Source organism: Passer domesticus, chromosome 11 (genome assembly GCF_036417665.1).
Source record: "Passer domesticus isolate bPasDom1 chromosome 11, bPasDom1.hap1, whole genome shotgun sequence".
Taxonomy (NCBI): Eukaryota; Metazoa; Chordata; class Aves; order Passeriformes; family Passeridae; genus Passer; species Passer domesticus.
Window position 1 is genome coordinate 20778801 of NC_087484.1, and position 27116 is coordinate 20805916.

General features: G+C 52.6%; 1 protein-coding gene and 1 long non-coding RNA gene across 7 annotated transcripts; one reads left to right on the plus strand and one right to left on the minus strand.

Moving 5' to 3' along the window:
* Positions 1 to 175: 175 nt before the first annotated feature.
* LOC135309558 (uncharacterized) lies at positions 176 to 13493 on the minus strand. 6 transcript variants are annotated; one of them, XR_010369788.1, is made up of 5 exons: positions 13250 to 13493; positions 12882 to 13034; positions 4671 to 4788; positions 2902 to 3172; positions 176 to 2815 (listed from the first exon to the last, which is right to left on the minus strand). It is a non-coding gene; the product is annotated as an uncharacterized LOC135309558 (long non-coding RNA). The 6 variants fall into 6 exon arrangements; XR_010369784.1 differs by having other exon boundaries at positions 2902 to 4108; XR_010369786.1 differs by having other exon boundaries at positions 3754 to 4788.
* Positions 13494 to 16644: 3151 nt separating this feature from the next.
* LOC135278580 (pituitary tumor-transforming gene 1 protein-interacting protein-like) lies at positions 16645 to 26052 on the plus strand. The gene is made up of 7 exons (XM_064385153.1): positions 16645 to 16987; positions 18978 to 19030; positions 20525 to 20633; positions 23174 to 23279; positions 23383 to 23448; positions 23830 to 23876; positions 25348 to 26052. Exons 1-7 carry the CDS (start codon positions 16645 to 16647, stop codon positions 25389 to 25391), a joined length of 768 nt encoding a protein of 255 aa, XP_064241223.1. The 3' UTR covers positions 25392 to 26052.
* The last annotated feature ends 1064 nt before the right edge of the window (positions 26053 to 27116 follow it).

Sequence of the window (27116 nt, forward strand, 5' to 3'; positions counted from 1 at the left end):
AGCATCCCTGGACCACTGCTGGGGCTGGTCCACTCACCATGTCCACCCCTCAGAAGCTACAGCTTTGCTGTTGGAAGCCCAGCCAGGAGGTCCAGCTCCCAGGCTTGCTTTCACAGCACGAGCCTCCCTTGGAGGGAGGATCTCCTGATCCCCTGCACAGGTCCTTCTTCTCCTACAGCCTTCACTCTCTACACAGCTGGAGGTTGACTGGAAGCACCTGGGTTGGCTCTTGTCCCTTCTCCCAGCAGGCTCAGGGCAAAGTGACCTGCAGGTGGTGGTGGCTTCAGTACAGGGGGGAGCCCAGTGCCAGGCAAAGGATTTGGCTCTACACAGTGACCCAGGGAGGGTGGAGGTCCTCAGGCAATGACCACCTCCACTGTGGCTGAGTGAGAGGCACTCCTGGCCACACTGGGTATTTCAGCATCATTTGCAGCACTTCCTTCAGCGTGGCTGGTTCCTGTTTCTCATGCCCTGCTTTCCCAGAAGAGCAGAATTTCTTGTCTCCAGAGTGTCTCCAAACACACTGCAGCTGTAGGAAGCCCACCTCAAGCCTCTCCTTTTAAAAGATCTCTCATCCATATTTACTCCAGCAAGCTGTAACCTTACAAGGTCTTTTTTCCACCAAGACAGGTAAATGTCTTTGAAATCCATCCCCAGCTTCCTGCAGGTCTCACTGATCCCTGCCTCACTCATGCAGCCTTAGCAGCATCCCCATCCATGGGAAGAAGAAGCACAAGGGCTTGCAGGAGACTGTCCCACATGGTTCTCCCAGAGCCTTTTACTGATTTGTTCCAAAATGCCTCTTCTAACAGACAAATTGAGAAACTGTAGTTGCAGCTGAAACAACAAAGACACCTGAGCACCTAAATATTGGGGGAAACACTTGGGCATATTGACTCCACAAGTAGTTACAGCACTGCCCAGATAAAGACTCTTTTACCACGGGACAGATGAAGGGGAAAGATGCGGAAGAGAGCTTGGAAAACATAAAGGATCCACTCAAATAACAGAAGAGCAGTTGCTGGAAGAGCCCAAACTATCTTTGCCTTCTGCATATGGTTCCCAGATCTTTTTCTATGGACAACTCACTGCTCCTCTCTCCCTTCTCACATTATGCTTGCATCTCAATGCTTTCTCTACCTGCCAAGGGGATGGCTGTGATGTGCTGATGGGATGGGTGGGTGTTCACTTCACATCTCTTTCCCTTGCTCTCCCAGATGGCATCAGGGCAAATCCAAAGGTGAGGGAAGAGGCTTGGATTGCAATACCTCTTGTACTGCAGCAACCACCTGCATTTCCAGATCTCCAGCCACAAGGCATCTGGAACATCACCAGCCACATGCAGAGGTGCTTTTCCTTTTGGTGCTAGCAAACCCTACCTTTCTCCATGATGATTCCACTCTCCTCCTGGTGTGCATCCTTCCTGTGGACGCTCCTTTGACAGCTTTGACTCCTGTGGCCAAGCCTGTGGAGAGGAAACTCTTCCAACACACAGCTTTCCTTGGAGGCACCCCAGGGCAGAAGCACAGCAGCCAGGGCTGTGTCCTCTAGGCCACCTGGCCTGAGGGCTCAGGCCTTGCTCTCCAAAGGACCCAACGAGGTCATTCTTTCTGAGGAGTACAGCCCACCATGGGAAGCCTTGGAAGGAAAAGGAAAGTGTCCTGAGTGGCCTTCAGCTGCAAAATGTCATTAGTTTTGGAGTCCAGGAGGGATGAACTGCATGATAAAATCAATTCTTTCCCCTGAACATCCATCAGACACCTGCTTTGCCAAATTTTGTGTTAGAAAATGCACATTTAGTCACATGGTGAATCCTGTCTCTCGCTAAGTACACTCACCTCCCTCTACAGTTCTGTCTGACTCACTCCTGGCTGCCTGGGTGCCTGGTTGGTCCCATTCCCAATGCCCATGTCTGGCTGACTCAGCTGAGACTGAACAGCAAAGGCCAATTTTTAGTAACACTGGAAACTCTTGTTGCCCTTCAAGGCAAGAACTCCATGCTCTGGCTCATGTGAGCAGGAGCAGCTTTACCAGAAAGGACAGAGCTAAGTCAGAGCCCCTCAGGCTTTGTCCCAGTCACCCAGAAACAGCCACCCTTCTGTAGTGCCCATCTTCATGGAATGACCTGAATTATTGTCACACATCCCAAGTTCGTTGCATTGCAACACCGCACATCCCGGCCGTTGTGTTTTCCAAAAGAGGATGCTGCTGCTAAAAATTACATGAATGATGAAGAAATACAAATGAACACACCCTCTGCCCAACCACGGATCACTGGTGATGTATAAACACAGCTGAACCCTGGGGAAAGAACAATGCCAAGTGAAAGAGAAGGTAAAGTAATATTGTTTATTTTCACATCTCCCTCATTACTGCAAGGTCATGTGTGTGCCCTGTGGTTTGTGGTTGAGATGAGGCTGCTCTGGAGTTTTGGTTGTGTCCTAAGGAAAGGATGTTTGTCCTTTATCCAAAGGACTTTGGGATAAAGTTAGAGCTGGCATGGCTGTGTGGGAGAAGGCTTGGCTTTGCCACAGAGCTGGCTGCTGCCCATGGCACAGCTCATCCCACAGCTGAACGGGGCTGTAGCTGAGCTCTGGTTGTGTGTGGGCCTGTGGAAAACACACCAAAACAAAGAGGGAAACAGGGAAAGCTGCACCACACCATCACAGGTATCTCACCCAACTCGTATTTCCATAGAGGTGCTCCCAGGCAGCTGTGGAAGCCTTTGGAGCTAAGGTTGGTGTTCCCAGGGGTCACCAGGCTGGCAGTTGTGATGAAAACCCAGCTCATCTTCAGTGACTAAGGAGAAAATTACCTGAAAATTGAAGAAAAAACCAAAGGGGAATTTACTGAACCTCAAGGTGGGGTGTGCTGAAGGAACAGGGCAAAATTTACACTCACCAGGAGTCACGGCTTCTCCAGAGTTAACTCGTTTCCCTCAGGAAATAGGAATTTCCAGGTTGTGGCTTGGAGAAGGCTGGAGTGCCCCATGACAAGGATGCCAGCACAGTCAACCACAAAAGCTGGGCTCAAGTTCTTGTCCTGCCCTGGGCCTGCATGGGGAGGCAGGTGAAGGCAGGAACTGATGTAGGAGCACGTTTTCCCAAATCATCTTCTGTCAACAGCCACGGTGGGACAAAAGCTGAGCCTGGCACTCAAATGGCAAAGGTGCCTGTCTCAAGAGATGGGAGATGGTGACCCTGGGTTGTGAATGGATGAGGAGCATCCCTGTGGAGGAGGATTTGGGGAGCTGATGGGTGATGAACGGGACATGAGGTGGCACTGTGCAATGGCAGCCAAGTGTCTGCAGGGCCACATCCAAAGCAGTGTGAGCAGCAGGACTAGAGAGGGCTCTGGAGAGACCTTAAAGCCCCTTCCAGTGCCTTAAGGGACTCCAAAAAAACTGAAGAGGGACTCTGGATAAGGGCATGAAGTGACAAGGCAAGCAGGAATGTCTTCCCACTGCCAAAGGACAGGGTTAGATGGGATATTGGGAAGGAATCCTTCCCTGTGAGGGAGGTGAGGCACTAGCACAGGTTGCTCAGAGAAGCTGTGGCTGCTCCATCCCCAAAGTCTTCAAGACCAAGCTGGACAGGGCTTGGAGCAAACTGGTGTAGTGAAAGGTGTCCCTGCCCATGGCAGGATGGTCTTTAACAGTCATTTCAAACCCAAACCATTCTGGGATTCAGCGTTCAGGTACCCAGGAGGGGCAGGGAGAAGTCAGGGGGCTTCTGCAGAACTGGTTTACCTCACCTGTGTAAGAACCTGGGGGAAATCCCAGCCTCTTGCCTGATGCCAAGCCTCTCCTGGAAGAGGAAGTCCCTCCTGCCCTGGGGCCCAGGTCAGCATGGGGCTTGCAGCAGCTGTAAGCCACTGTGGGAGTGCCAGCTCTGAGAGCATGGCCTTGGCTGATGATGGACTGGGACCAGCTTGGCATTCCCCATGGCTCCCAAGGCCTGACCAATACCTGGAGAGCTGTGGCTGGCTTTCCAGAAACGGGCTTGCTGGCCATGTTTGGACCCATGTGTCAATTTTGGGGCCACGCTCCGACTGCAGAGTCACTGTGCTTAGTTTATTTTTCAGGAAATGCCACAAACCTGTTTCCCTGCTGGTTAAGAGAAATATTCGGTGTCAGGTTTTGACTGTGTTGCAAAATGTTGTTTTCTGCCTGGGATGAGCCAAACTGCCCACTGGAGAGTTGGAGCTGGTGTTGTTTGAACCAATATTTGCTTCTAAGTATTGCTTCTAAGTATTGCCTAATTTCTAAACTGCACAGGGCAAACAAAGAGCTCTCTGTCGATTTTAAGCTGCTCTTCCCGGCTTGGAGTGCTAAGCTCAGCCGCAGACTGAGGCCTCTTGTGCAGAGCTGCTTACCAGGTCATACCAATACAGATTTGCATTTTTAGATTGGAAACTAATGGCAGCTCGACAGCCAGGTGCCAGCAGCTCGACCCTCTGTGCCTTGCATGGGAGTCTGCAGGATGGTGCCACTGTCCCACGTCCTCCCGTGCACATCCCCCGCTCCAGCAAACACCAGCTGGGCCAGCAGTGCTGAGGAAACAGGTTTTCCTGACCTCCTTTCCCAAGCAGGCCCCCATTAACTCCCAGCCCCCTTGCTGAAGTCAGCAGTGGCTTCTGCTCCCCCAGCCAGCAGTCCGTGCAAAACTCACCCTCTCAGACATGCAATTAGTGCCATTCCTCCTAATGAAGGGTCTCTGCTTGCTTAATTAACCCAAAGGTTAACAGGATTACCAGCAACTCTGTGCAACACCAGGAGCTGTGATGTTCCTGAAAGGATTTTGGAAAGGAAGGTGGTGAATTCCTGCTGAAGACACTCTTGCAAGGAGAGCGGCTGGAGCCTGATAACGCTCAGCCTTGCCTCGTGTATATTTTCCAAAGATCTGTGGGAACAAACGAGTAAACACTGCTATCTGGGAAAGAAATGGCAGGAGTGCCAGCTGCCCTGTGTGGCCACAGCACCCTCTGCTCCTGTCCTGCAGGACCCCAGGTCCCACGGCAGGGCAGGCACCAGGCAGTTGCACAACTCTTCTGTCCACAAAGTGGCCGTGTCCAGCTCCCTGGCACTTGCCAGACAGTTTCCACGGGGACATGTCCCCACAACGAGATGCTGGACCATCCTGGAGATGTGGCTGGCTGAGAACAGGAGAAAAAGTGGCTTATCTCCAGGAGGAGGGACCTGTGGCTCTTGTGTGATACCATGCACACATCCAGGGATGTTCTCCTGCAGTGGCAGAGCCCAGGACTCTGGGGTGGGGACAGAGATGGTCAAGAGGACCTTGTAGTGAGAGGGGAGGAACAGTGGAGGAGCACAAGGTGACCCTGGGGGTGAGCCATCACCAAAGGGAGCAGGGGGACATCACTGATGCAGGTCCTGGCAGATGCAGCCAGGGGAGGAGCAGCTCTGAGCCTGTTGCAGAGTGATGCTGGAATTTTGCTGGACCAAATTTGCAATTGACTTTGCTGTGGGCATGGAGCGACAGGCAGAGCAGGCAGGAGGGGCTGGCAGCCAAAAGGACACAAAGGAGAAGGCAAGGGGAGACACCCAGAACTAGGGAACCAGCTTCCCAGAGCAGTGCCAGCAGTACCAGACCTGGGGCTGGAGCATTGTCCATCTGCTGGAGCAGCTCCCTCTGCTAGATCTGACCCAGGGAGCAGGGACAGAACCTCTTCTCATCCTCCACAGTGCCAGGCAGCCCAGCTGGGCTGGCACAGCCACCCAGAGCTGCACCCAAGGGCTGCTCTGGCCAGAAATGAGATTTGGGCATTAAATGAACGGGAAAGGCTCAGCTCACCAATGGGTCAAGCTGAACTCCACCACTTGCTGTTCAACCCCTTTCCAGTTAGTTAATTTATGGTAATCATTAATTCCAAGCCCCTGTCCATGCGGGAAGCTTCACAATAGCTAATTTTTAATCTGTCACCACAGCTGCATGCTGCTACATGTGTCCTGGTTGAAGCCACCTTCCCATTTCAACAGTCTTACAGCCAATATAATTCCCTGCTGATTAATGGTGGTTGTTTTGAAACCACCAAAAAATCTGTTGGCCAACATTCCCTTCCACTCTGTAATTTTAAAGCAGCATTAAAAGGGAATTAATGGAAATAACACTTTAGAATAACAGCAAGGCTTAGTCTTTATTGGAGACCCTTTGAACTCTAGTTAAATTAATTTCCCTCCTGCTCTTGAGATTTTCAAAGACAGATCTGTCACGAGCCATGCAAATATCTCACCCTTTGGAGGTCAAGAGCTGAGTTTGACACCAGTGAGCAAATACTGGCCCCAGGACCTGGGAGGGCATCTCCTCCCTGCCAGCCCAGCCCTGGTGACCACCACACCACCAGCGAAACACCTGCCCTGCCCAGGGCAGGCTTGACCTCCAGGTGCCTCCTCTCACTCCTAAGTGTCAGGAATTTGTTTCCTGCTCGCTGGTCAAGATGTTCTCATCAAGATAAAATCCGAGGGGAATGGCTCCTCCCGTCCTCACCCCCGGGCCACCCGGGGCTGGCACAGCCTCGAGGCACCGCTGGACCCTGGCTCTCAAACAACCTCGTCCTTTCCAGTAATCACTGTTTTGCAATGTGGAAAATAATAAAAGCCTTAGGACTGTTAAGAGCTCTGGAAGGAGAAGAGAGGGGGGAGCAAAAGCCCCAGCTGAGCAGATTTCAAACCCCCTCCTGCGGGCTTTTAGACTCCCGTGGCATTTTAATCCTCATTGCATTTCCAGCTGCAGGGATAAAGGAGCAGAAAACAGGCAGAGATGAGGGGGCTTCAGGACACAGGTCTGGCTGTGACCAGCTGGGGCTGGTCTCAATGAGGGAGCTCTGGGCTGGGGTGGACATCAGGATGCAGCAGCACCCTCCTAGAGCCCCCAGCATCGTCCACTGGGTCCTTGTCCTCACCCTCTGCTCATGTGGGTGCTGTGGCACTGGGGAATGTGATGGCAAAGCCCAGCTAGAGTGTGACAGCTCTAACAGCTCCTGAAAACTGTTGCAAGAATAAGGAAGGAACCAGAAAAATTCTTGCTTCAGATGTTTTGTTAAAAGTTGCATAAGGTGGAGGGACGTGGCTGCACTCTGTAGGTGTAATCACAAAATCCCAGAATGGTTGGGGTTGGAAGGGACCTCAAAGCTCATCTAATCCAGCCCTCCTGCCGTTGACAGGGATCTTCCAGTACCCCAGGAATCTTCCAGTATCCCAGATTGCTCCAAGCCTTATCCAACCTGGCCTTGGACACTTCCAGAGATGGGGGGTCCAGAACCTCTCTGGGCAACAATGACCATTGTTGTTGTACAATGGAGATTGATCAGTAAAGATCAGTTATGTTCTAGGCAAGCTATGGGGAAAAATCACTTTATTCCACTGCAATTCCCTTTTAGTTGCAGTGGGAAAGGAAAATGAACTGGGGAGCCTGCTCACTGCCAGGGACTGAGGGTCTCAGCATGACCGTGTCCACAGCCTTGCAGGACCTGATCTGAGATCTGTTGCTCCCCCCTTCACCAGAGGCCCTGCCCTTCCACCTGCACCTCTCTGGCCACCAACATCCTCCTCCTGTCATCCACTGCAGGCAGCAGGTGCTGCCACACCTCTGCCAGGTGGAACCTGGAGGGACACCACAGCCAGAGAGGGCCAGGGCCACATGCTGGGGGCAGAGAGAGATGGAACAAGCCTTGGAGAAACATTGTGCAAGAGAGAGCCCTTTCCAAAGGCATCACCTGCTCCCACAACCCCATCCTCCCTCCTTTCCAGCCTCACTGGGGACCTCCACTAAGATCTTCCAGGAGTCTGTTCATGCTCAGCTGATCCTTCCCTGCCTGAGCAATGCTGGAGAAGCACTGATCCCCAGCTCCACCTCAGCTCTGCCCCTGCCCTCTTGGTCCTGACCCCAGCCCAGACTCCTCAGCCAGACCTTGGACCTACCTGGTGGTCCCCAGGATGTCTCCAACCCTGCCACTGTCCCCAGATCTGATCCTAGGCTCAGACCTTCCTTGTCACCAACAGATCCCAGGAGATCTGGACTCTGGGCTGAGTCCAGCTGCTCTCCAGGGCCCATCTGATCACTTTGGGTGGAGACTGTAGGGGACAAGGATCATCCTGGGGTCCCCATTCCTTTGGGAGCCATCAGCCCTTGTGGTATCCTGGCATGCAGGCAAGAACACAAAGCTCTTCCCTGGTTAGACCAAGGACTGGGAAATAAGATCCCAACTCTTTGCAGGGCTTTGATCCCATACCTCAATCCATTTCCATCCCACTTTATCCTGAACAATGGTTTCTTATATGCAGCAGTGAGATTTTTCCATCAAACCAAACATTTCTACTAAGTCCTGGCTCTCACAGGAGTCCCACAGCCCCATGCTGACATCAACACACCCCTCATAAACATGCCATGGAGACAAACATGAACAAACAGCGGGAAAAGCTTTGTGGAGATCCTATTACAAACAATATTTTTGTTCCTTTTGCACATTCTCTGAGGTGGGAAATCCCCGAAAAAAGACCGGGCCTTTAATCAAGGTCATCGGCCTTGTGTAATGACAGCAGGCTCTGGGGAAGTTGGAACCACCAACCTGTGTGTTTTTCCTTGTCTACCACGAGGGATGCCAGCACAGATTTTCAGAGCACAGCAGCAAATAGCTTCCCAAGGGAGAGCTTTACACCAAATAAGCCATCAGCTTTTTTCTCATTAGCATAATATTTCCATTAGCAACTCTAGCAGGCTCTGCCTGTGGCAGAGGACTTACTAAACTAGAGAAAGCAAAAGAAGGGAGCAGGCTGCACTGGCTTAGCCCCTAAAAGATAAATCTGAGCTGCTTCTCTCATTCCAGAGTGCTGACACCTTCAGAGAGTAATTACAGCAGGGGTCCCACGGAGTATCCCCTGTTAAAGGGCTCAGAGGTTATTCCCACCTTCAGCAATCCAAGCTGAATTAAAGGATTAACTGCAAGTTGGGCTGTTCTGGTTTTAGGGAGAGACTGCACCTGGAGCAGTTCAGGGTTCAGCTGTGCTCACAAACACCAAAGTACAGGCTGCTCACTTGTCCAGCAGCCACGGTGCAGTTTCTCCTGGTCACAGGTGACCAACCAAAAATAAAAGAGATGTAAGCAGAAAGGGCACCGGGGGAACACAGGGGATGTGCCATGGCCAGAGTCATGTGGCAGGGACATTGCCCCCAGCTGGGGCACCTGGAGTTTGGGACTGTGGCCAGCTCCTGTTCCAGTCCGGGCAGCACTCAGGGTCCTGGCTTGAGGGGACAAACCAGGGGACAGTATCCCAACCCCAACCTTGGACATTATCTTCTCCTGAAGGATTTCAGTGGGGTGCTGGCTCTGCTGAAGTAATTTTCTTCCATCTGCAATCTTCTTGGCTGAGCCAAGTAGGGAACTCCAGCTCTGAGGCACAAGACACAGCCCTGCCGCAGGAACAGCACATACAGCTGGACCTGGGGCTGCTCTTTGAGCTCCAACACACTGCAGGATTCCCACTTTGGGTTCTCAGTGTGAGGAACTATCCCCTCTTCTTTAACACATCCCTTCCTCAGCTCACAGTTGGCAAACTCTCATGTTCATGCACCTCCTACTCAGAGATTTGGATGGTGAAAGGGAAGGCAGGGGACATCTGGAAGGTTTTGATCCGTAAGATAAACTAAGTTAAGGAGCAATGTAAAGGTAGAGAATGGTTTTATGCACTATCTCCTGGTGTTGGTTGTTCAAAAGAAAATAATTCTCCCAGACTGGCTGAGGAACACCTGGAAAGAGACATCTCCTGCACCAACAGAAGGACAGTGGTCTAAAGGTCTCTGAACAGGGATATCCATTCCCTGGGGTGCAGGGCTGGTTCTGGAGGGGCACCATGCCCAACCCTCCTCTGGAGGGGCCACCACGCATGGGAGCACACAGACCAATCCTGCAGAGATGGGCTGCAGGATCTCTGAGGCTGGTGGAAACCACTGCAGCTGCACAGACACCCAGAGAGCTCCTCCACTCCTTGTGACCTGCCCTCACATCTGTCATTCATCCTAAGACACTTTCAACCACTTGTATGTCTATGGCTTCCCCTTTCTGCCCCTTCAATGCCAAACAGCCCAGAGTGCTCCAGTCTGTCTCTCTGGGGGCTCAGTTCCTCATCTCCTCACTTCTCCCAGCCTGGATCTGCATTCTCCTTACTCAGAAATTGCCTTGTTTTGCAGGGAATTGGATCTTTTCCTAAATATCAGCTCTTGCTTCCTTACAGCATCCCAGGGAGAGGCTCCAAACAATGCATCAACTCTACCCAGTTCAATGTCTGGTGGGACAGAAGCCCCTGTGAGCAGTCAGAGGGTATTGCAGAGGATACAGAAGACAACTGTGAGGAAGAACCATGAGGCAGCAAAGATAGAAACAGAACTTATCCCAGGGAAGCTGTGGCTGCCCCATCCCTGGAAGTGCCCATGGTGAGGTTGGACGGGGTATGGAGAAACCTGGGATAGTGGAAGGTGTCCCTGCTCATGGTAAGGGGGTGAACAGGATGAGCCTTAAGGTCTGTTCCAACCCAAACCATTCTGTGATTCTATGACAAATGGCCCAGACCATTCCTCTGGCCCACAGCAGAGAAAAGAATCCCAAGCTAAGGCAGCAGAGGTGAGGGGAGCACAAGCTGTAATAGGTGATTCCTGGAACAAAGTTCAACCCACCTGGAGCCTAATGAGTCCCATCTGTGCAATCAGCAGCTGCTTGCTCAGCAAACACTCCTGCCCCAGCCTTGCTGCTGCTGCCACAGCCCTGACAGCATTTTCGGAGAAGGGGATGTTTGAACATCTGCAAAGAACTGCTATTTGGGCCACTTTTGCAACTGGGGGGTGCAGGATGTACCTTCACACACAGCTCCAGTGCACCCCGTCCTCCTCACTGACCCACAGCATATCAGGGACTCCATCCCCACTGTCGTTACCCAGAGCATCTCTCTGGATGCCCTGGATGTCTCAAAGCCCTGGCAGGGGCTCAGAGACCCTGGCAGGAAGCCAAAGACACCTGGAAATTCAACCTTAATTCATAGAGCAAATTGCCAACCTTATATAGAATTACAGGCCACAAAAGTTTAAGTAGCACAGTAGTAGCAATCACAGGGTGAAGGAAAAAATTTTGGAGCACTGTACAGGGGGGTTTTATATGTTGTACAGGGGGGTTTGGAATTCTGCACATGGGGGTCAGGAGTCCCAAGATGGAGGGATTTGGGTGTGCCCTGTCCTTCTTCTTTCTTCTCCTTGGCATCCATGTTCAGGATGATGTTGGCATGTGTGGATTGGTTCATGGTGAAGGTGCACTTGCCAACAAGGGCGAAAAGTATTGGAAATTGACGGTAAATATCTTATACGTAGTTTTTACTATAAAAGAGACAACCGCCCCGTGGGTGGGAGAGAGTGCCCTTGGCTGTCTTGCTGATCAGACCTCGGCTGGACAGACAGAAAAACTTTGTAGATAAGGAACAATAAACTCAACTGAAGACTGAAAAGCAAGAGTCCAGACTCCTTCTTTGAGAGCACGGCCTGCCCAGAACCACCTTTTCCCGTGCTGGGACAGAGACAAGTAACAGCTGACCCTGGCACCCCACCTTCTTCAGCTCCTTGGCTTTCTGTAGGACTCAGTTCCATTCCTGTGGGACAAACGTGCCCTCAGACTGCACAGAAAGAGAGATCTCTCCAGGCCAAAGAGCCAGATGAGAAGGAACATCAGAGACACAGAGCAGGAGGAAGGAATGAAGGCAGCCACAGACCTGGTGCAGGGGCAGAGTGTGTGTGGGCAAACACGCAGGAAGGAAACGAGCGGATCGTGCTCCTCTTCCTCACAACATCCACCTCAATCTGCTCTTCCCCTCCTGCCCCAGAGCCCTACATGGTGCACCCACTCTGCTCCTGAGCCCACCCCGCTCAGTCCCCAGCTCCTGTCGTGATTCTGATGAGTCACAGCTCTCCTCACACATAGACTCTGGACCCAAATCTGTCCCTCTGAACCTCCGACCTTCTGCTGCCAACAAGAAATGGCAGCGGCAGCCTTGGCCCGGCACGTAGTGCTGTTTGCACAGCCCTTGCTCAAACACAATGGCCAGAGCTGGCTCTGCAGCTCCCCGAGCAGTGCCAGCACCTCCCTGTGTCCATGGCAGGATCACTGGAGCACTGAGCACCTCCACCTCAGCTTAGGCACCTGTGGGAGCTCGCTGTGGCCACGGGGCTCCCCCTGAGGGTCACCTCATGACCCCTCAGCCACCCCACACTGTCCCACAGGGCACTGACACCACAGTCAGGTCAATTACTGAGCTGGATATGGTAATCAACCATAAACAATGGTTTAGAGTTAATTAATTAACCATATGGCTGATGGTTTAACCATAAACAATGACAATATCATCCAGTAGGGCTCAGTTGGTCTTGGGAGAGATGACAGTGACTTGGTCAATGTCCAAGCCCTGGATACCCTCATGTCAACATTGTCCTGAAGGCAAGAAGGAATGGGAATGTGGTTTACTGACAGCCTTGATGCCAGCAGAACCAAGCAGGGAGCTTGGGAGCCTCAGCAAGAGCCTGACCTGCAGCTCCTGCTTGAGCAAACACTGCCCAGTGACACCTTGAGCCATGAACTCCCCTAAAGCAGCACCACCGCATGAAAAAGCCTCCAAAATTAATAAATAATTAAACAGATAAATAAATAAATAAACTGATCCATCAGCAGGTCAACAAAGGACCAACTCCCCTTGTAGGAGAGCTTCAAGTGCTGCTGGAGAAAGGAGGACTGGCTACCCTTACTTTTTGGGGTTATTATGTGTGTGATAGAGCAGTGGTAGGAGCAGAGCATCAACTTTTCATTCATGGTTGAGAGTGTCACACACTCACCTGTGGGAGCTCCAGGGACCAGACCACAAAGCTGGTAGGGCCAGCACAACTCAGACCTGAAGGACTTCCTGTCCTTCCTTCAGGATTTGATTTCAAATTCCTTCCTTCTTGGGGTGAAGATGGTGATGGTGAAGGAGCCAGGCCACCAAAGACCTGGAAAAGCAAAGGTAAAAAGTGAGGCTGTCTGTGAACTTTATCCCCTTTGCAGGTTTCCAAGGCCCAAAGATTAACTTTCTTGCCCTTAAAATATGTCAAGATTCCTCCATTGCCACTGAAGATAGAAAACACAAAACTCAGGGGCTTTTTTTCCTACAAAAAGTAACTCTGAGCAGGAAATAGTTTGTTGTGCCTGTTCCCTGGGCAGATACCTGGATTTCCACGCTGCTTTGATGACCCCTGCAGGGACAAGCAGTAACGCTCTTGAGTTTTAATACCTAGAAGTGTGTGGTGTGGTCATCCTGGGCTCTTGCTGGCCTTGAAAGGAACAGTCTGTTCCCAGAGATGTTCAGGTGTTAGGAAGAGCTTGGGATGGAAGCAAGGCTGCTCTCTAAGGAAGGAGCTGGCTGTTCTGGCAAGAGTTGGGCCTTTTGTCCCCTGGCCTCTCCAGGAGAGAGCCCCTGTGTGCGTGGGTGGCCTGGGGGCTCAGGCTGCAGCCCGAGTAGTGTAAGGGCCTGGGTGGGAAGGGGATGGAGCTGCCTGCTCTGGAGCCTGCCCAGGCCCGGCCCTGCAGCAGCCGCAGCCCCGTGTGCAGGCCGGGCAGGGCTGGGAGAGTCTGGGCTGAGGAGAGCTGCCCGTGGCCTCCTGCCGGGGAGGCTCCCGTGGGCCGGGGTGAAGCTCTCCCTCTGCACGGCCGGCCTTGTGGAGCTCAGCACAGCGGCCCCAGCTGGGCTCGGGGAGCTGAGGCGCCGGGAGCCCTGCCTGCTGCCCCAGGGGCAGGGCTTGCGGGTGACTTTTAATCCAGATTGTCGCCGGCTACTGCCAGGAGAGGCTCGGGTGGGAGGAACACAGGGCCTGACTCTGCCGAGCTCTGGTGGTGGCTGCTCTCCCACCTTCTGTCCGGGCAGGGGCTGCGCCCCGGGGCTGCCGGGCAGGAGCCAGGGCGGTGCCGAGAGCGCCGTGTCCGGCTGTGCACGGCAGGGAGGTGATGATTCACAGATCCCGGCGTGGCTGGAATCCCTTGTGCGTGGAGGATGAACTGTGGAGCCCAGTGAAGAGAAGGGAAAGTGCTGAGAGGGGTCCTTCATGTGCTGGCCCAAAGGGCCCGTGGTGCCTCTGCCAGCCAAAGGCACAGGGAAAGCTGTGGGGCCTTTGCTTGAGAGCCAGCAAGGTCCAGGGACAGCTGGTGCCAAAGCCTTTTGAGCTGCCTTTCCCCTGCTGGGCTGCACCAGGCTCCAGTCCCCCTCCTGTCCTGGAACTGGGACCAGTAAATTCATTTTGGGTACCCTGAGTGCTCCCACTGGCCCTGCTCCTAGAGCTAAGGAGTGATGTCTGCAAACCTATCAGGGAACTGCAAGCAAGTTCCTCTTCCTGAGACCCCACTTGTGACTGGCTCTGTCCTCCTCTGCTGAGCCAGGGCAGCAGAGAGACCTGCTGGGAGCCAGGATGGATGGTGGATGGAATGTGGCCATGCCCTGGGAGCTTGGAAAGACGGGGTTAATGAGATGTAACAGGGAGCTTGGCTTTGAGACTGAGATTTCTACAGCCCTGCACATAAAGGCCACAAAAAGCTGGCACTAGGCCAATTCCAACCATGTGATAGGAAAGGTGGGACAAACAGCCAGCACTCTGAGAGGCGAAATCCCAGGGGCAGACTGAGCTGTGAGCACAGGCTGCCCAGCTGCATGTGGATAACTGTGCTGGGGCGGCCTGCTGTCATCACAGCCTCTTCCATTCCCTTCACAGCAGGGCTATGGTGGCAGCAGCAGCTAGGCCCTGAAGTGCCTGCTGCTGGAGAGTCTGTGCCAAACAACCTGTCTCTTTGCAAAGGTCACAAATTATTCCAAGTGGTGGTGTCAGTGTGTAGTGCTCCAATGGTATTTCCAGGAAAATACCAGGTATATTTCAGGTATATTTCAGGAAAAGTGGTGGAAGAAGCAAACAATTCAACAGATCCTATGCTGTATGCCAGAGCTGCTGTATTTGAAGGGGGAAATGCTCACTGGGGCTGATAAATTGTCAGTGTAATAAATATGGTTAGTAATTCGTGGGAATAAAAGATATATCAATATATATATATATGTATAAAATGAACTACTGGTGTACAAGGCGGGGGAGAGATTCTTCCCCAGGATGGTGAAACCGTGGCAGATGGACAGAGAGGCACCACCACATTTACATGTGAAGGAAACTCTGCTGCACAGGAGATGGGCATTCACAAGGACCTGCACCCAGTGACCCCAAGCGATGAAGGCCCAGACAAGACACCTATCTGAGAGGACCAGGGCCATCAACGCCTTCCATCTGAATGCCGGATTCCGGGACTCAGGGAAGTGTATTATTCTATTCGGACGGAGGCTTTGTGCAGCCTCTGCCGCGGGCGAAATAAACCGTATAAGAACTGCTGCCTTGGAGCAGCCAGTGTGGACGGGGAGGAATTGGCGCTAGCGAGGCCAATCTCACGTTCATCCACATCACCTCCCAGGGGCGGCTGTCCGATTGATTGGTGGCTGTCGAGACTGTGTTACGGTCGTGAAATAATTTTTATTTTTTATATTTTTATTAAAATTGGCTATTTTTCATTTTTCATCTATAACAATCAGACATTTCTCATGAGTTTGGAGAAAGCAGGAGGCTTGGGGGAGGCAGAACTTTGCAAAGAAGCTCTGCCCTGAGAGGAGGTGATTTTAACTGTTGATACTGGTTTTTAAGTAGAGTATGAAGCTGAGAGAGAGGCTGATCATCAGCAGTGTAGCCCAGGCGTCAGTACTGGGACCGGTCATCTTCCTTCTTGATAGTGGTCTGAATAACGGGGCCCAGAGCACCCTCAGCAAGTTTGCTGAATTTCCTACAGTGGGAAGAGCTGCTGAGACACCAGCGGGTGACTCTGCACCCACAAGGGCCTCAACAAGCTGGAGAAATGGGCTGATGGAACCTCCTGAAGCTCAACCAAGGGCCGAGCAGAGTGCTCCTGCTGAGGAGGTGCAGCCCCAGCACACGCCATGGAAGGCAGCTCTGCAGAGCAGGATCTCTGCAGGTCCTGGTGGGTGTGACTGGCAGAGAAGGGAAGGGATCTGGGCAAACGCTGAGGGGTGCAGCCCACCGCCAGGTGGGTTTTGTGCCATAGAATCTCTGTGGGTGGGGGGGCTCCTGGGTGTGTCCCTCAGAAAGAACCCTGTGTTGTCACCACTCATGACCATTATGACACACTTGCGTTACTATAACCACCAGCGTTGGGTAGTGCCGGAGCACTCACGTTGTGACCCAGAGCAGCTGAGGAGCTTCCACTGCTGCCAGCATCTGAGGAGCCTGTGTGCTACCAGTGTCTGTGGATCTTCCGAGTGCTGTCAGTGACCCAGGAACCTGAGCACTGCCAGTGACCGAGGAGCCTCTGAGTGACTCCAGTAAGTGAAGACAACCCTCTGAGTTCTGCCAGTGAGTGAAGAGGAGCCTCTTAGTCCTAGTGACTGAGGAACCTCTGAGTGCTGTCAGTGACTGAGGAGCCTCCGAGTGCTCCCAGTGACTGAGAAACCTCTGAATTCCAGAAGTGGGAGCCAAGCCTTCGAGTCCTGCCAGCGGCTGAGAGCAGCCAAGCCCAGGAGCAGCAATGGCCGAGGTGGGACAGGAGCCATCAGCACCACGAGCCGTGCGCGTCTGCCGCATCTGCGTGGATTTCCTGCACAACCCCGCTGCTGCCGTGGAGCCCTGCGGGCACGTTTTCTGCCACGCCTGCATCCAGCCCCAGGCTGCCACCGACGCCGCCGCCACCTGCCCCACCTGCCAAGGGCCCATCGGCAGCATCCGCGTGCTGGAGGGCCAGGACAACCCAGCCCCGGTGGCCCCGCGTCGCCCCCGCCGCCGCCTCCATCCCTTCGTGGCGCGGTGGCGCCAGCGGCAGCAGCAGGAGGCTCAGGAGGATGCGGCTCCTGGAGGTGGCCGGCGCCGACGACGTGCTGATGGCGACAGGGCACCGAGCCCTGTGCCCCGCCAGCGTCCCCGCAGAGAGCAGGATGACCTGCGAAGAAACGGGCTGGGACAGCGGCCACCGAGAGGAATTGCAGCGCTGGCCGCAGGGGACAACCAACACCGTCCCCCTGCAATCTGATTTAATGTGGATCCTCCACGGCCCGTCTGAGCTGAAGACCAGCATGCTGAGACGGGCCTCGTCTAGTTTCTTCTTCCCGTTTGGGCAGACGTCAAGACTGGGAGAGTAGGAGCTTTTGGAGGGAAAGTATATAGTTGTAGAAACTTGGGGAGAGGATAGGATATTGATATTAGGATATTAGTATATTAGGATATTAGGATAATAGGATATTAGGTTATTATGATACTAGGATATTAGGATATTAGGAGACTAGGACATTAGGATATTAGGATATTAGGATACTAGGATATTAGGATATTAGGATATTAGGATACTAGGATATTAGGATATTAGGACATTAGGACATAAGGACATAAGGACATTAGAACATATAGGACATAAGGACATTAGGACATAAGGACATTAGCACATTAGGACATCAGGATATTAGGATGTTAGGATATTAGGATATTAGCTATGAAATAAAGTTTTTTATTCCGTTTGAAACATTGGAAAGCAGTCATTCTTTATCCGCGTCGGACACATGGAAGAGTATCTCCTTTAATGTGATGTGTGTGGTGAGAGTTCACAACAGGGTACTTATTCCATGCTGATCATACATATTCATTACAAGGTACCTCCTAGCTAATTCACAAACACCACTTTCCTAGAACTAATTTGCATGCATTCGCCTTTTACTGGAATTACTTTTTTGGTCCTGGAGGTCATCTAAAGGGGTGTCTGGTGGTCATATTCACTGAAGGCTTCAGTATTACTGGTGACCTTACTTTGAACTTTTTCTTTGGGCATGCACTGTTGGTTTTAGTTATGTAGCTCACAAAAACCCCTCTCTAGTCCTCTGTCTGTTTCTCCACTGGTTCCAGCTACATTTATCCTCCTTTGTGCATACCTTTACATCCTTCTATCTTTTTTCTAGTTAGTCCCAAAGCTTTATTCAGCAACTTCAGGGGAACTGAAAATTTCTAGTCTCTGTGTTATTTTTCAAGTCTCCCCTTTTCTTGAGACTGTCTCTTTTAGACAATCTCAATACTTCATTTTCCAGCACGAAGTGCTGCAACAACCATAACAGTTTGTCCTGTGTCCAGGTTCAGACCTTATCCACTCCCCTGCCCAGCTGGATGCATCCTGTGGGGATGCCTTCATCCATGGTGGCTCTGGTCCTGTGGCATCCATGGTGGCTCTGCTCCTGGGAGCCACCTGTCTCTGTAAACTGGGGTCTTCCTCCGCCAGATGGGGGTGGAAACAGGTTCTGAACATCAGCACAGATTTTGGCTGCAGTGCTGCTGCATTGCCTGGGCTGTGTCCTGCTGAAGGAGGATTTGGATGAACTGGCTGGGGTAGGGTACCGCCCTCGTGTGCAGCAGGAGGCCTCCTGCAGGATCTGTGGCTCTGTGTGTCCCTGTGTGCTCCTCTGCTTCTCCTGGCAGCAGCTTCTGTGTCTGGGGCTTGTTTGCTTGAGCTGCTCCATAACTGGTGCTACAGGACTGTATCACCCAGCCACTGCTTGCCCTCATCCTCATAGGGTCCCTCCAGACCGACTCTAGCTGTGTGCCCTGGCTGCCCTACTGCCACAGCAGATTCTCAGGCTTTTAGGGAAATAAAACCCAAGAGAGGAACTCGCAGCTTAGGGCTTTGTCAGCAGAGCAAGGCAGAACTTGCCTTGCATTTGGGCTTCCCACCATGACATGGAGCATGTGCTGAAGCTGGTGGCTCTTGCAGCAGCAGCATGCACTGCTGCTGGCCCAGTGGTGGGTAGGAGCAGGCTTGGAGGAGCCCAGAGTTTTAAACCACTGAAGCTCTTCAAAGTCCTGAGGTGTCTTGTTTTCTTCCTGCAGATTGTCGCCAGTATACGAACAGGAGCTGTGAAGAATGCCTGAAAAATGTCACTGTGAGTAGCAGCAGTGAGGCTCCCAGCCTCTCACCATGCTGAAAAAGTTTCCTTCCTGGAAGCAGGGCTGGTCCCCTGCCCTTGTCCCAGACATGCTGCAAATTCTACCCACCTATGAGGGTGAGAGGGCAATCCCTCTCTGGTGCTCTGGAAGGAGGTTGCTAGAAACTGGGTGGGTTTTGTTGTGTGCTTTTTGATTAGAGTAATGGAATTGCTGAGCTGCTTCCTGATGGATGGACGATGTGCTTGGAGAAGGGACTGAGTGGGCTGGGCTGGCTGGTCAAGTTCCCCTCCAGCAGCTGGGCCGTGGCACTGGCTGGGTGCAGGATGTGTGCTGGTGTCCTGCCAGTCCCTGCTGCCTTATCACAGATGTGGGAATCCATGGGATTAGAGGATTTTAGAAAAGGTGGGAAAAAGAAAGGCCGCAGAGACAGTAAGGATAGTGAAATGCTTAAGCAGTAGAAAAGAGATATCAGCAGTAGCGAAGACATGAGAAATAAAACAATAAAGCTATGTAGTTTAGCTTTCTAAGTTGCAAAAAAGTATACTTTAGTAAATATTTAGAAGGTTAAATATGAATAGGGCTCTGTGCTTTGTCTTTTGTAAACGAACCATTGTATGAGTGAAAAAGTTGCTATTGTTTTAACCAAAGCTACGTGTGCTTCATGTGGTTGGATAGAACGACTGTCAATATGCTTTTGCTCTATGTAATTGGCTGAAACTAGGTCTGAAACTATCTTATAATATGTTGTAACATTAAGTTTCCTTGGCCTTCTGTCTGGATAGCGAGCTGCTCGCATCGATCCATTGCCATAGCCATGTAATGAGACTGATGCTTCTTAAATAAACAGCTCACGACGCTGTTCAGGTGTGGTCCCGTTCCGTTCGTGTTTGTAAATAGTTGCCGGCGTCAACAGATATCAGCAAACTTGAACTTGAGTCAGATCTTGCAGGTGATGTAGCCAGAACCAGTTTGACCAAACCCCTACTGAATGCTGGGGTTGGGGATTGGAGCCACCAGGAGAGGAGCATGCAAAGCTCTGCAGATGGTCTGTAGTGGCTGGGCACATGCACACCTCTCCTGCTCATCAGCTTTGTGTGTGTAGAGCGCTTTGTCTCAAAGGCTTTCTTCTTATCTCAAAAATAAACGTAAAGGATTTGCGTTATTAATGGTGGGATTCTTAAGGCTGTCCTGGGCAGGGCCAGTAGTTGGCTCGATGATCCTTATCAGTCCCTTCCAGCTCAGGACAGTCTACAATTCTAAGCCAGGAGAAGGATTCTCAGCATCTTTACTTGCTCTAGAGCTCTGCACTCCCCTCTCCTGCCTGTCCTGGTGTGATCTGTGCTCACACAGCTCTTACTCCTGAGCGCCCTGTTGCTGCTGGGTGCTGTCTCGTGAGCCAGCAGAGGTGGCCCTGTGCTGTGGCTGCCAAGCAAAGCGAGGGTCGCTGTCAGTGCAGCAGTAACGCTGTGCTGCCTGCTCCTGTGTCCTAGTGCCTGTGGTGTGCCAGCAGCAGGAGGTGCATGGAGTACCCCGTCCGAAGAATCCTCCCGCCGGCCGACCTGTGCGAGCTCCGCTCGGCGCACTGGGGAGTCTGCTGGGGTGAGTGCCAGCCTGGCTGGTGGCTGTGACAGTGCTTGCTGCTGTGGGAGGTTCCCCTGCCTCCCAGCTCTCTGCCAGTGTAGCAGTGACAGGCTGAAGGCAGTCAAGGTTCTGCAAACTTCCTGAAGCGTGGGCGGGGAAGCAGAGTATGAGCAGTTCCCTGCCTTCTGGCAAGTAGGACCTGTGAGGATTTAGCTACTCCAAAATACATCCCTTATGCTTTGGTGTGATGGAGGCTCCAGACATGGCTAGCGCCTGGGAACAGGAGTGGAAGGTTCTCTGTGGGCCTGGGCAGCCCTCCTGGTGTCTGAATCCCAGATCTCTCCTCTGCAGCTGCCAGGTCACTCTGTGCACTGCTTCTGGTTCTTCACGTGGCTGCTGTCCCAGGTGGGCTCCTGGAACCAGAGGTGTGATGACTTCTCTGGGAACCTGTGTGTGCTTCTAGTGCTGAGTGTACCGTGGTCCTGCTCAGCTCTTACCCACCTGAGAAAAAACCTCTTCTAAAACTACCCCTGCACATGCAGGTCTCCTCTGGGAGCTTTCTCTGGTGGGCAGCTGCCTCTCCTCCCTGCTGCTCTGTTTTCTGAAGGATTTCTGGAGAGATTGGTGCCTTGTTTAGACCAAGCTTAGTGCATATTCATGCTCATACAGAAGCCAGCTTTTGGGGGCTGGAGAAGGAAGGAAGCAAGCTGGGACCTGGTTGCACTCACCCACCCCCTTGATGAGGAGCCTGGAGCTGAATTGCCGTTGCCTGTTATCTTTTGTGCTTGAAGCTGGGCTCTCTTGTCTGCCCACAAGAGTTCAAACTGCTCTTATGCTTGTGGAAGAAGAATCTCCTCTTTGTGAGCCCTGTGGTATGCTTTTCTGAAACTTCTGTAAGACCTTGAAGTGCTAGTTTTGATGTGAGTAGCTTCACAAAAGGTTTCATTATAGAAGATCACATTCCTTAGCTTGCAAAACTCGCTATAGAGAAGATTAGTCCTGTGGGAGATTAGCTCTTATGTGATTCTGCATTTTTGGTGTGTGTGACTTAGCCTCTGTCATCAGCTGGAGGAGTGCCTGGTGCTCTGCCTCAGACCTCTCTGTGTGGGAAGGGGGGAGCTGAACCCCAGGCTCATCCTGAAACCCCAAAAGGGTTTCAGAAGCACTGACGCTGCTGGAGTCAGCTCAGGCTGGAGTACCTAAAAGAGGATCTCTTTAGAACAGATAAAAGGAAGAAGTTTCTTACAATAAGGGTGATGAGACAGTGGCACAGGTTGCCCAGAGAGGTGCTGAATGCCCCATCCCTGGAAACGTTCAAGGTCAGGCTGGATAGGACTGTGAGCAGCCTGGTCTAGAGAAAGATGGAGTTGGACTAAATGACCTTCAAGTGCTCTGTGCAGGTTCAGGTGCTCTGAGATTTCTGTAGCCTGGCTGTCGTGTGCAAAGCGGCTCCTAAACAAATATTTCCACAGGCACAATTCTGTGAACAGCCTGAACCACACTTGGAAGAACCTCCTCTTTGTTGTTGCCTGAAATCCTTGGCATGTAGATGTGTCAGTTTTGGCTGGTGTCTCTACTGCCATTACTGCAGGAGCTGAGTGGGATGAGCAGGGACCAGGGCTCACGGCTGCTGCCTCGCCATGTTCCAGCAGGCTTTGTTCTGTGTGTGGGCAAGCAGAGCCCCCCAGCCCTGGGGAGATGTGGCAGTCAGGTGCAGGAAGCAGGACTTGGCCCTCAGCTGCCTGAGCAGCACTGCTGGCCCCAACCTGACAGATTTTTTTTCAGTTTATCTCTTGCCCAAGGACTTCAGATGCCGCTAAGTGCTCATCTCATCAGAGATGTCTTCTGAGGCTGGCTCCCATGGACAGTAATTCCTCCCTGTCAGAGATGATTCCTTAGCCCTGAAGCCTTCAGTTGTTGGGTTTTTTCCCTCAATGGTTACTTTTTACCCAGATTAGTGATTAAGATAGCTTTGCTCCTGTTTCTGCCAGAGGAGTTTGACCTGAGTGCCTTTCTCCCTGCCAGTAACTGAGCGCTCCTGTTAGCAGGGACATGTGCTCAGCTGGTGTTTATTTGTGGGTACCAACACTTGTTATGTCTACATAGGTTTATCTACATTGTTATCCACAGCTAACAATGTCCATTTGCTTTCCCAGGTGGCTGCACATCTCCAGCCCAGTGACTGAAGCTGCTGGTGACAGTAGCTGTATGTTCATAAACAAGATCAGAGAAAGTGGCTGTAGGATAAGAGGAAATGGCCTCAAATTGCACCAGAGGAGGTTTAGGTTGGATAGTAAGAAAAAGATTCTTCACTCAGAGGGTGGTCAGACAGTGGAACAGGCTGCCCAGGGCAGCGGTAGCATCCCTGGAAGCATTCAAAAAACACAGAGCTGTTGCACCTGGGACATGTTTACTGGAAGACCTGGCAGTGCTGGGGGAACAGTTGGACTTGATGAATCATGAGTGCTTTCCCAACATTAATGATCCTGTGATCCTGTATTGTAACCCCAGACAGCTGTGTCTGTGTGAGCTAAACACGTTTTTGTCAAATCCTTCAGTGAACTTTGAAGCCCTGATCATTGCAATGTCCGTGGTGGGAGGAACACTTCTGATCATGTTGGGGGTCTGCTGCTGCTGCTGCTGTTGTAAGAAAAAGAGCAAAAAGTAAGTATTGGGGGGTGCCCTGATTGTGGAGCAGCTCAGATGCAGCCGTGTGCTGCTGCAGGACTGAGTGCTGAGTGCACTAAGGGGTTTTTCTGTCCACCAGGCCAGACAAGGATGACGAGAGAGCAGCCAGGGAGCGGGAGAAGAGGCGGGTGCGGCAGGAGGAGAGGTGAGTTTGTACCACAGGCCCTGAGGCTGCAGGATGACTTGGCTGCTGTCTGTGCCATCAAATGTGATGCCAGGAGGCACGTGGGGCTCAGCACATGCAGTCAGTGGCTGCTTCAGCCCTAGCTCACACACAAGCCTCATTAGGAGTGTCACGCCGGGGTGACTCGTGGATGTAGCATCACAAGTTTTGTGTATGCAGCTCCCTGAGGGCTGCTGATGTGTGGGCTCTGGTGGTCCCCAGAGACTCCCTGAGGTGGCAGGCTGAGCAAACCTGCCAGCCTGGAGCTCCCTTGTTTGGGAATAGGCAAGGAGCTCTGGCTCTTCTTGTTCCCTTTTGTACCACCAGTTACTGACTCATGGCTTTTTTGTTTGCCTCTCGCAGGAGAGCGGAGATGAAATCACGGCATGATGAAATCCGAAGAAAATACGGTACAGTGCTGACATGAGTGATTCAAACTAAGCTTTAGATGAAGCAGCCTCTGTAACTGTGCTCCTTGCCATGGTTACAGCTGTAGATGAGACCTGGCCAGCAGGGAAAATATGATCCCTGCTTCTCTTGGCTCAGAGTAAGTGTAGAGATGCTGGGGTCATGGTGTGTGAGCCCATACAAGGGCTATTTTTCCTGGGCAGGGAAGAGGAAGTGTATAATGTTCTCCAGAATGTGTTCTCCAAGCTTAGCACGTGGAAGAAGTTGATGGAGCTTGACTAGAAGGTAGAAGCAGAAGCTGGCAGACACAGCACCATCATAATCCTGTTACCCTTCAGACACAGCCCTCCAGTAATTCTGTGGTGAGCCAGCAGTCGGGGGTGTGGGGCCAGGTAGGAATCAGAATGCCCACAGCTGCAGGAGCACAGAGCAGGCACCAATCCCACCCCAATCCCTCTGCTCCTCTGTGCCAGCAGTGGTGTCTCAGTCCCCTGGGGATGGGAGTGCACAGCCTCCCTCGTGGGGCTGAACTGCCCCTCAGGTGAGTCCCACAGACCTGGGCCAGGTCTGGACCTGCCTGAGGAGAACATCAACTTGGAAGTTGCGCTGTCCCTCCAGCCTGCCCATTTGGGCTGCCAGGGGCTCTGCCAGTGTCTGGCTGTGGAGCACTTGGGCTCATGCATGCTGCACTTGGTGGTCTCTGGCTTTGGAGGGGCTGTAGGGAAAACTAGAGACCTTTCCTCTGCCTGCAGCTGCTGCCCACTGCAGGTCCAGGTTAGGCAGGAGATTCCAGGGCCTCTGGATGGGCTGGATCCTTTAGGAAAGAAAGAGCAGGCAAAGCTGTGCCTGAAGGAGCTCTTGGTATGGGAAGCATCTGCCTGTGGAAGGGCTGTGCTCTGGGCCTGTCTTGCCATGTCAGAGTTGTCTTGCTGCAGCCTGACCCCAGAGTTTGCAATCTTGTCCTTTGTGGCTCTTCTTCAGAAGTGTTGAGCTGGGAAAGCATCAAACAGCATGGCACATGGCTTGTTGCTAGCCCAAAAGTCAGCCGCATACCCTGCCTTGCCATTTCCCAGTCTCGATGCAGAAGCAGGGAAGCAAGTCTAAGAACAGTTTTAATTTCATTTGGGTCTGGGCTCTTTGCTTGTAATCCAGTCTGACAGAAGGGCTGTGTAGAGGGGAGAGCTCTGGAAGATTAGGCAGGCTGCTTTACCTGGACTGTACATGGCCTGCCTGGGAGAGGAGTTTGCCATCAGGTCAAGCTTCTCAATGGATGTCTCCTCTTGTGCAGAAGGGGAGAGTGAAACAGTGCTGAATGTGGGCACTGTGCAAGTAAGAGCAGGTGTTTTGGGAGAACTGCAGCTGGGAGGCTTGAGGATGCTTAAATGACAAAGAGTTATTTCCCAGGACTGGTTTTCTTGCTGGCTGTGACCACTGTGGGAGCTGCTGTCTGAACAAATCTCTTCTCTCTTCTAGGCCTGTTCAAGGAAGAGAACCCTTACGCAAAATTTGAGAATTAGCATCTCCAGACACACCCACCCACCCTGGTGAACAGTGCCTTCTGCAGAGCCACAAGTCTCCAGGCTTCCCCCCACCACCATGGTGCCACTTCAACTGCCACAGAAGATGACCCAAATCCTTGGTGACACCATTGTCCCCACTCCAGGTGCTTGGTCTGGCCAGACTTTGCTCTTGCCCTGCTGGTGCAAGAAACCATGGTGACAATACTGGAAGATGGGGCATTTTTTCCTCACTCACCCCAGGGTGGTTGTGGTGTCCAAAGCAATGCACATAACAGTCCTTGTCCCAGCCAAGGGCAAAAGCAACGTCACACATCTCCCTCACTCCTGCCTCACCAAGAACACTTCATGCACACAGAGCTAGCCTCTTCTGCTCTTCCTCCCCCTCTTTTTTTTTTTTCTTTTAGTATATGCAAAAGCCAGCAAGAGTTTCCTGACGTAAGGGCTAGCAGGAGGCTTTGGCTGTCACTCCAGGTGCATGCACTTATCCCAGCACATTAGCAGTCCTCTCAAAGAGCACAAGTTTCTGGTGATCTGGTGCTTCCAGGAGGAAGGTCTTATGTGCACCTTCTCACTTGCAACTAATCTGGGGAAATGCCCCAACTCTCCTACCTCTCTGTGCCTTTCTAGAAAGGTGGTCTTGGGCTCAATGGCCACGTCTGTTAGCAATACTGTAAGTTTCAAGTGCATTTACAATATGCTGACTGTATATTAAACTGATTCAATTACTGTTCTGGTCTGAAAGAGTTTAATTCTCCTTCCACAGCAGGCACAGGTCGGGAGTAGTGGCTGATGGAGTTGTCACTGTTGTGTGGCTCTGACTCACTGGGGGTAGCTGGGGGAGGCAGAAGCAAGGCTGCCTCGGGCTCTTGCTGGGCTTGAAAGGAACAGTCTGTTCCCAGAGATGTTCAGGTGTTAGGAAGAGCTTGGGATGGAAGCAAGGCTGCTCTCTAAGGAAGGAGCTGGCTGTTCTGGCAAGAGTTGGGCCTTTTGTCCCCTGGCCTCTCCAGGAGAGAGCCCCTGTGTGCGTGGGTGGCCTGGGGGCTCAGGCTGCAGCCCGAGCAGTGTAAGGGCCTGGGTGGGAAGGGGATGGAGCTGCCTGCTCTGGAGCCTGCCCAGGCCCGGCCCTGCAGCAGCCGCAGCCCCGTGTGCAGGCCGGGCAGGGCTGGGAGAGTCTGGGCTGAGGAGAGCTGCCCGTGGCCTCCTGCCGGGGAGGCTCCCGTGGGCCGGGGTGAAGCTCTCCCTCTGCACGGCCGGCCTTGTGGAGCTCAGCACAGCGGCCCCAGCTGGGCTCGGGGAGCTGAGGCGCCGGGAGCCCTGCCTGCTGCCCCAGGGGCAGGGCTTGCGGGTGACTTTTAATCCAGATTGTCGCCGGCTACTGCCAGGAGAGGCTCGGGTGGGAGGAACACAGGGCCTGACTCTGCCGAGCTCTGGTGGTGGCTGCTCTCCCACCTTCTGTCCGGGCAGGGGCTGCGCCCCGGGGCTGCCGGGCAGGAGCCAGGGCGGTGCCGAGAGCGCCGTGTCCGGCTGTGCACGGCAGGGAGGTGATGATTCACAGATCCCGGCGTGGCTGGAATCCCTTGTGCGTGGAGGATGAACTGTGGAGCCCAGTGATGAGAAGGGAAAGTGCTGAGAGGGGTCCTTCATGTGCTGGCCCAAAGGGCCCGTGGTGCCTCTGCCAGCCAAAGGCACAGGGAAAGCTGTGGGGCCTTTGCTTGAGAGCCA

What these genes read in the sequence shown, in the direction of transcription:
- LOC135278580 (XM_064385153.1), top strand. Translation starts at nt 16,645, where the DNA reads ATGGCCGAGGTGGGACAGGAGCCATCAGCACCACGAGCCGTGCGCGTC. An exon ending in GCACTGGGGAGTCTGCTGGG is followed by an intron (nt 20,634 to 23,173) that starts GTGAGTGCCAGC and finishes CAAATCCTTCAG; the next exon opens with TGAACTTTGAAGCCCTGATC. An exon ending in TGTAAGAAAAAGAGCAAAAA is followed by an intron (nt 23,280 to 23,382) that starts GTAAGTATTGGG and finishes TCTGTCCACCAG; the next exon opens with GCCAGACAAGGATGACGAGA.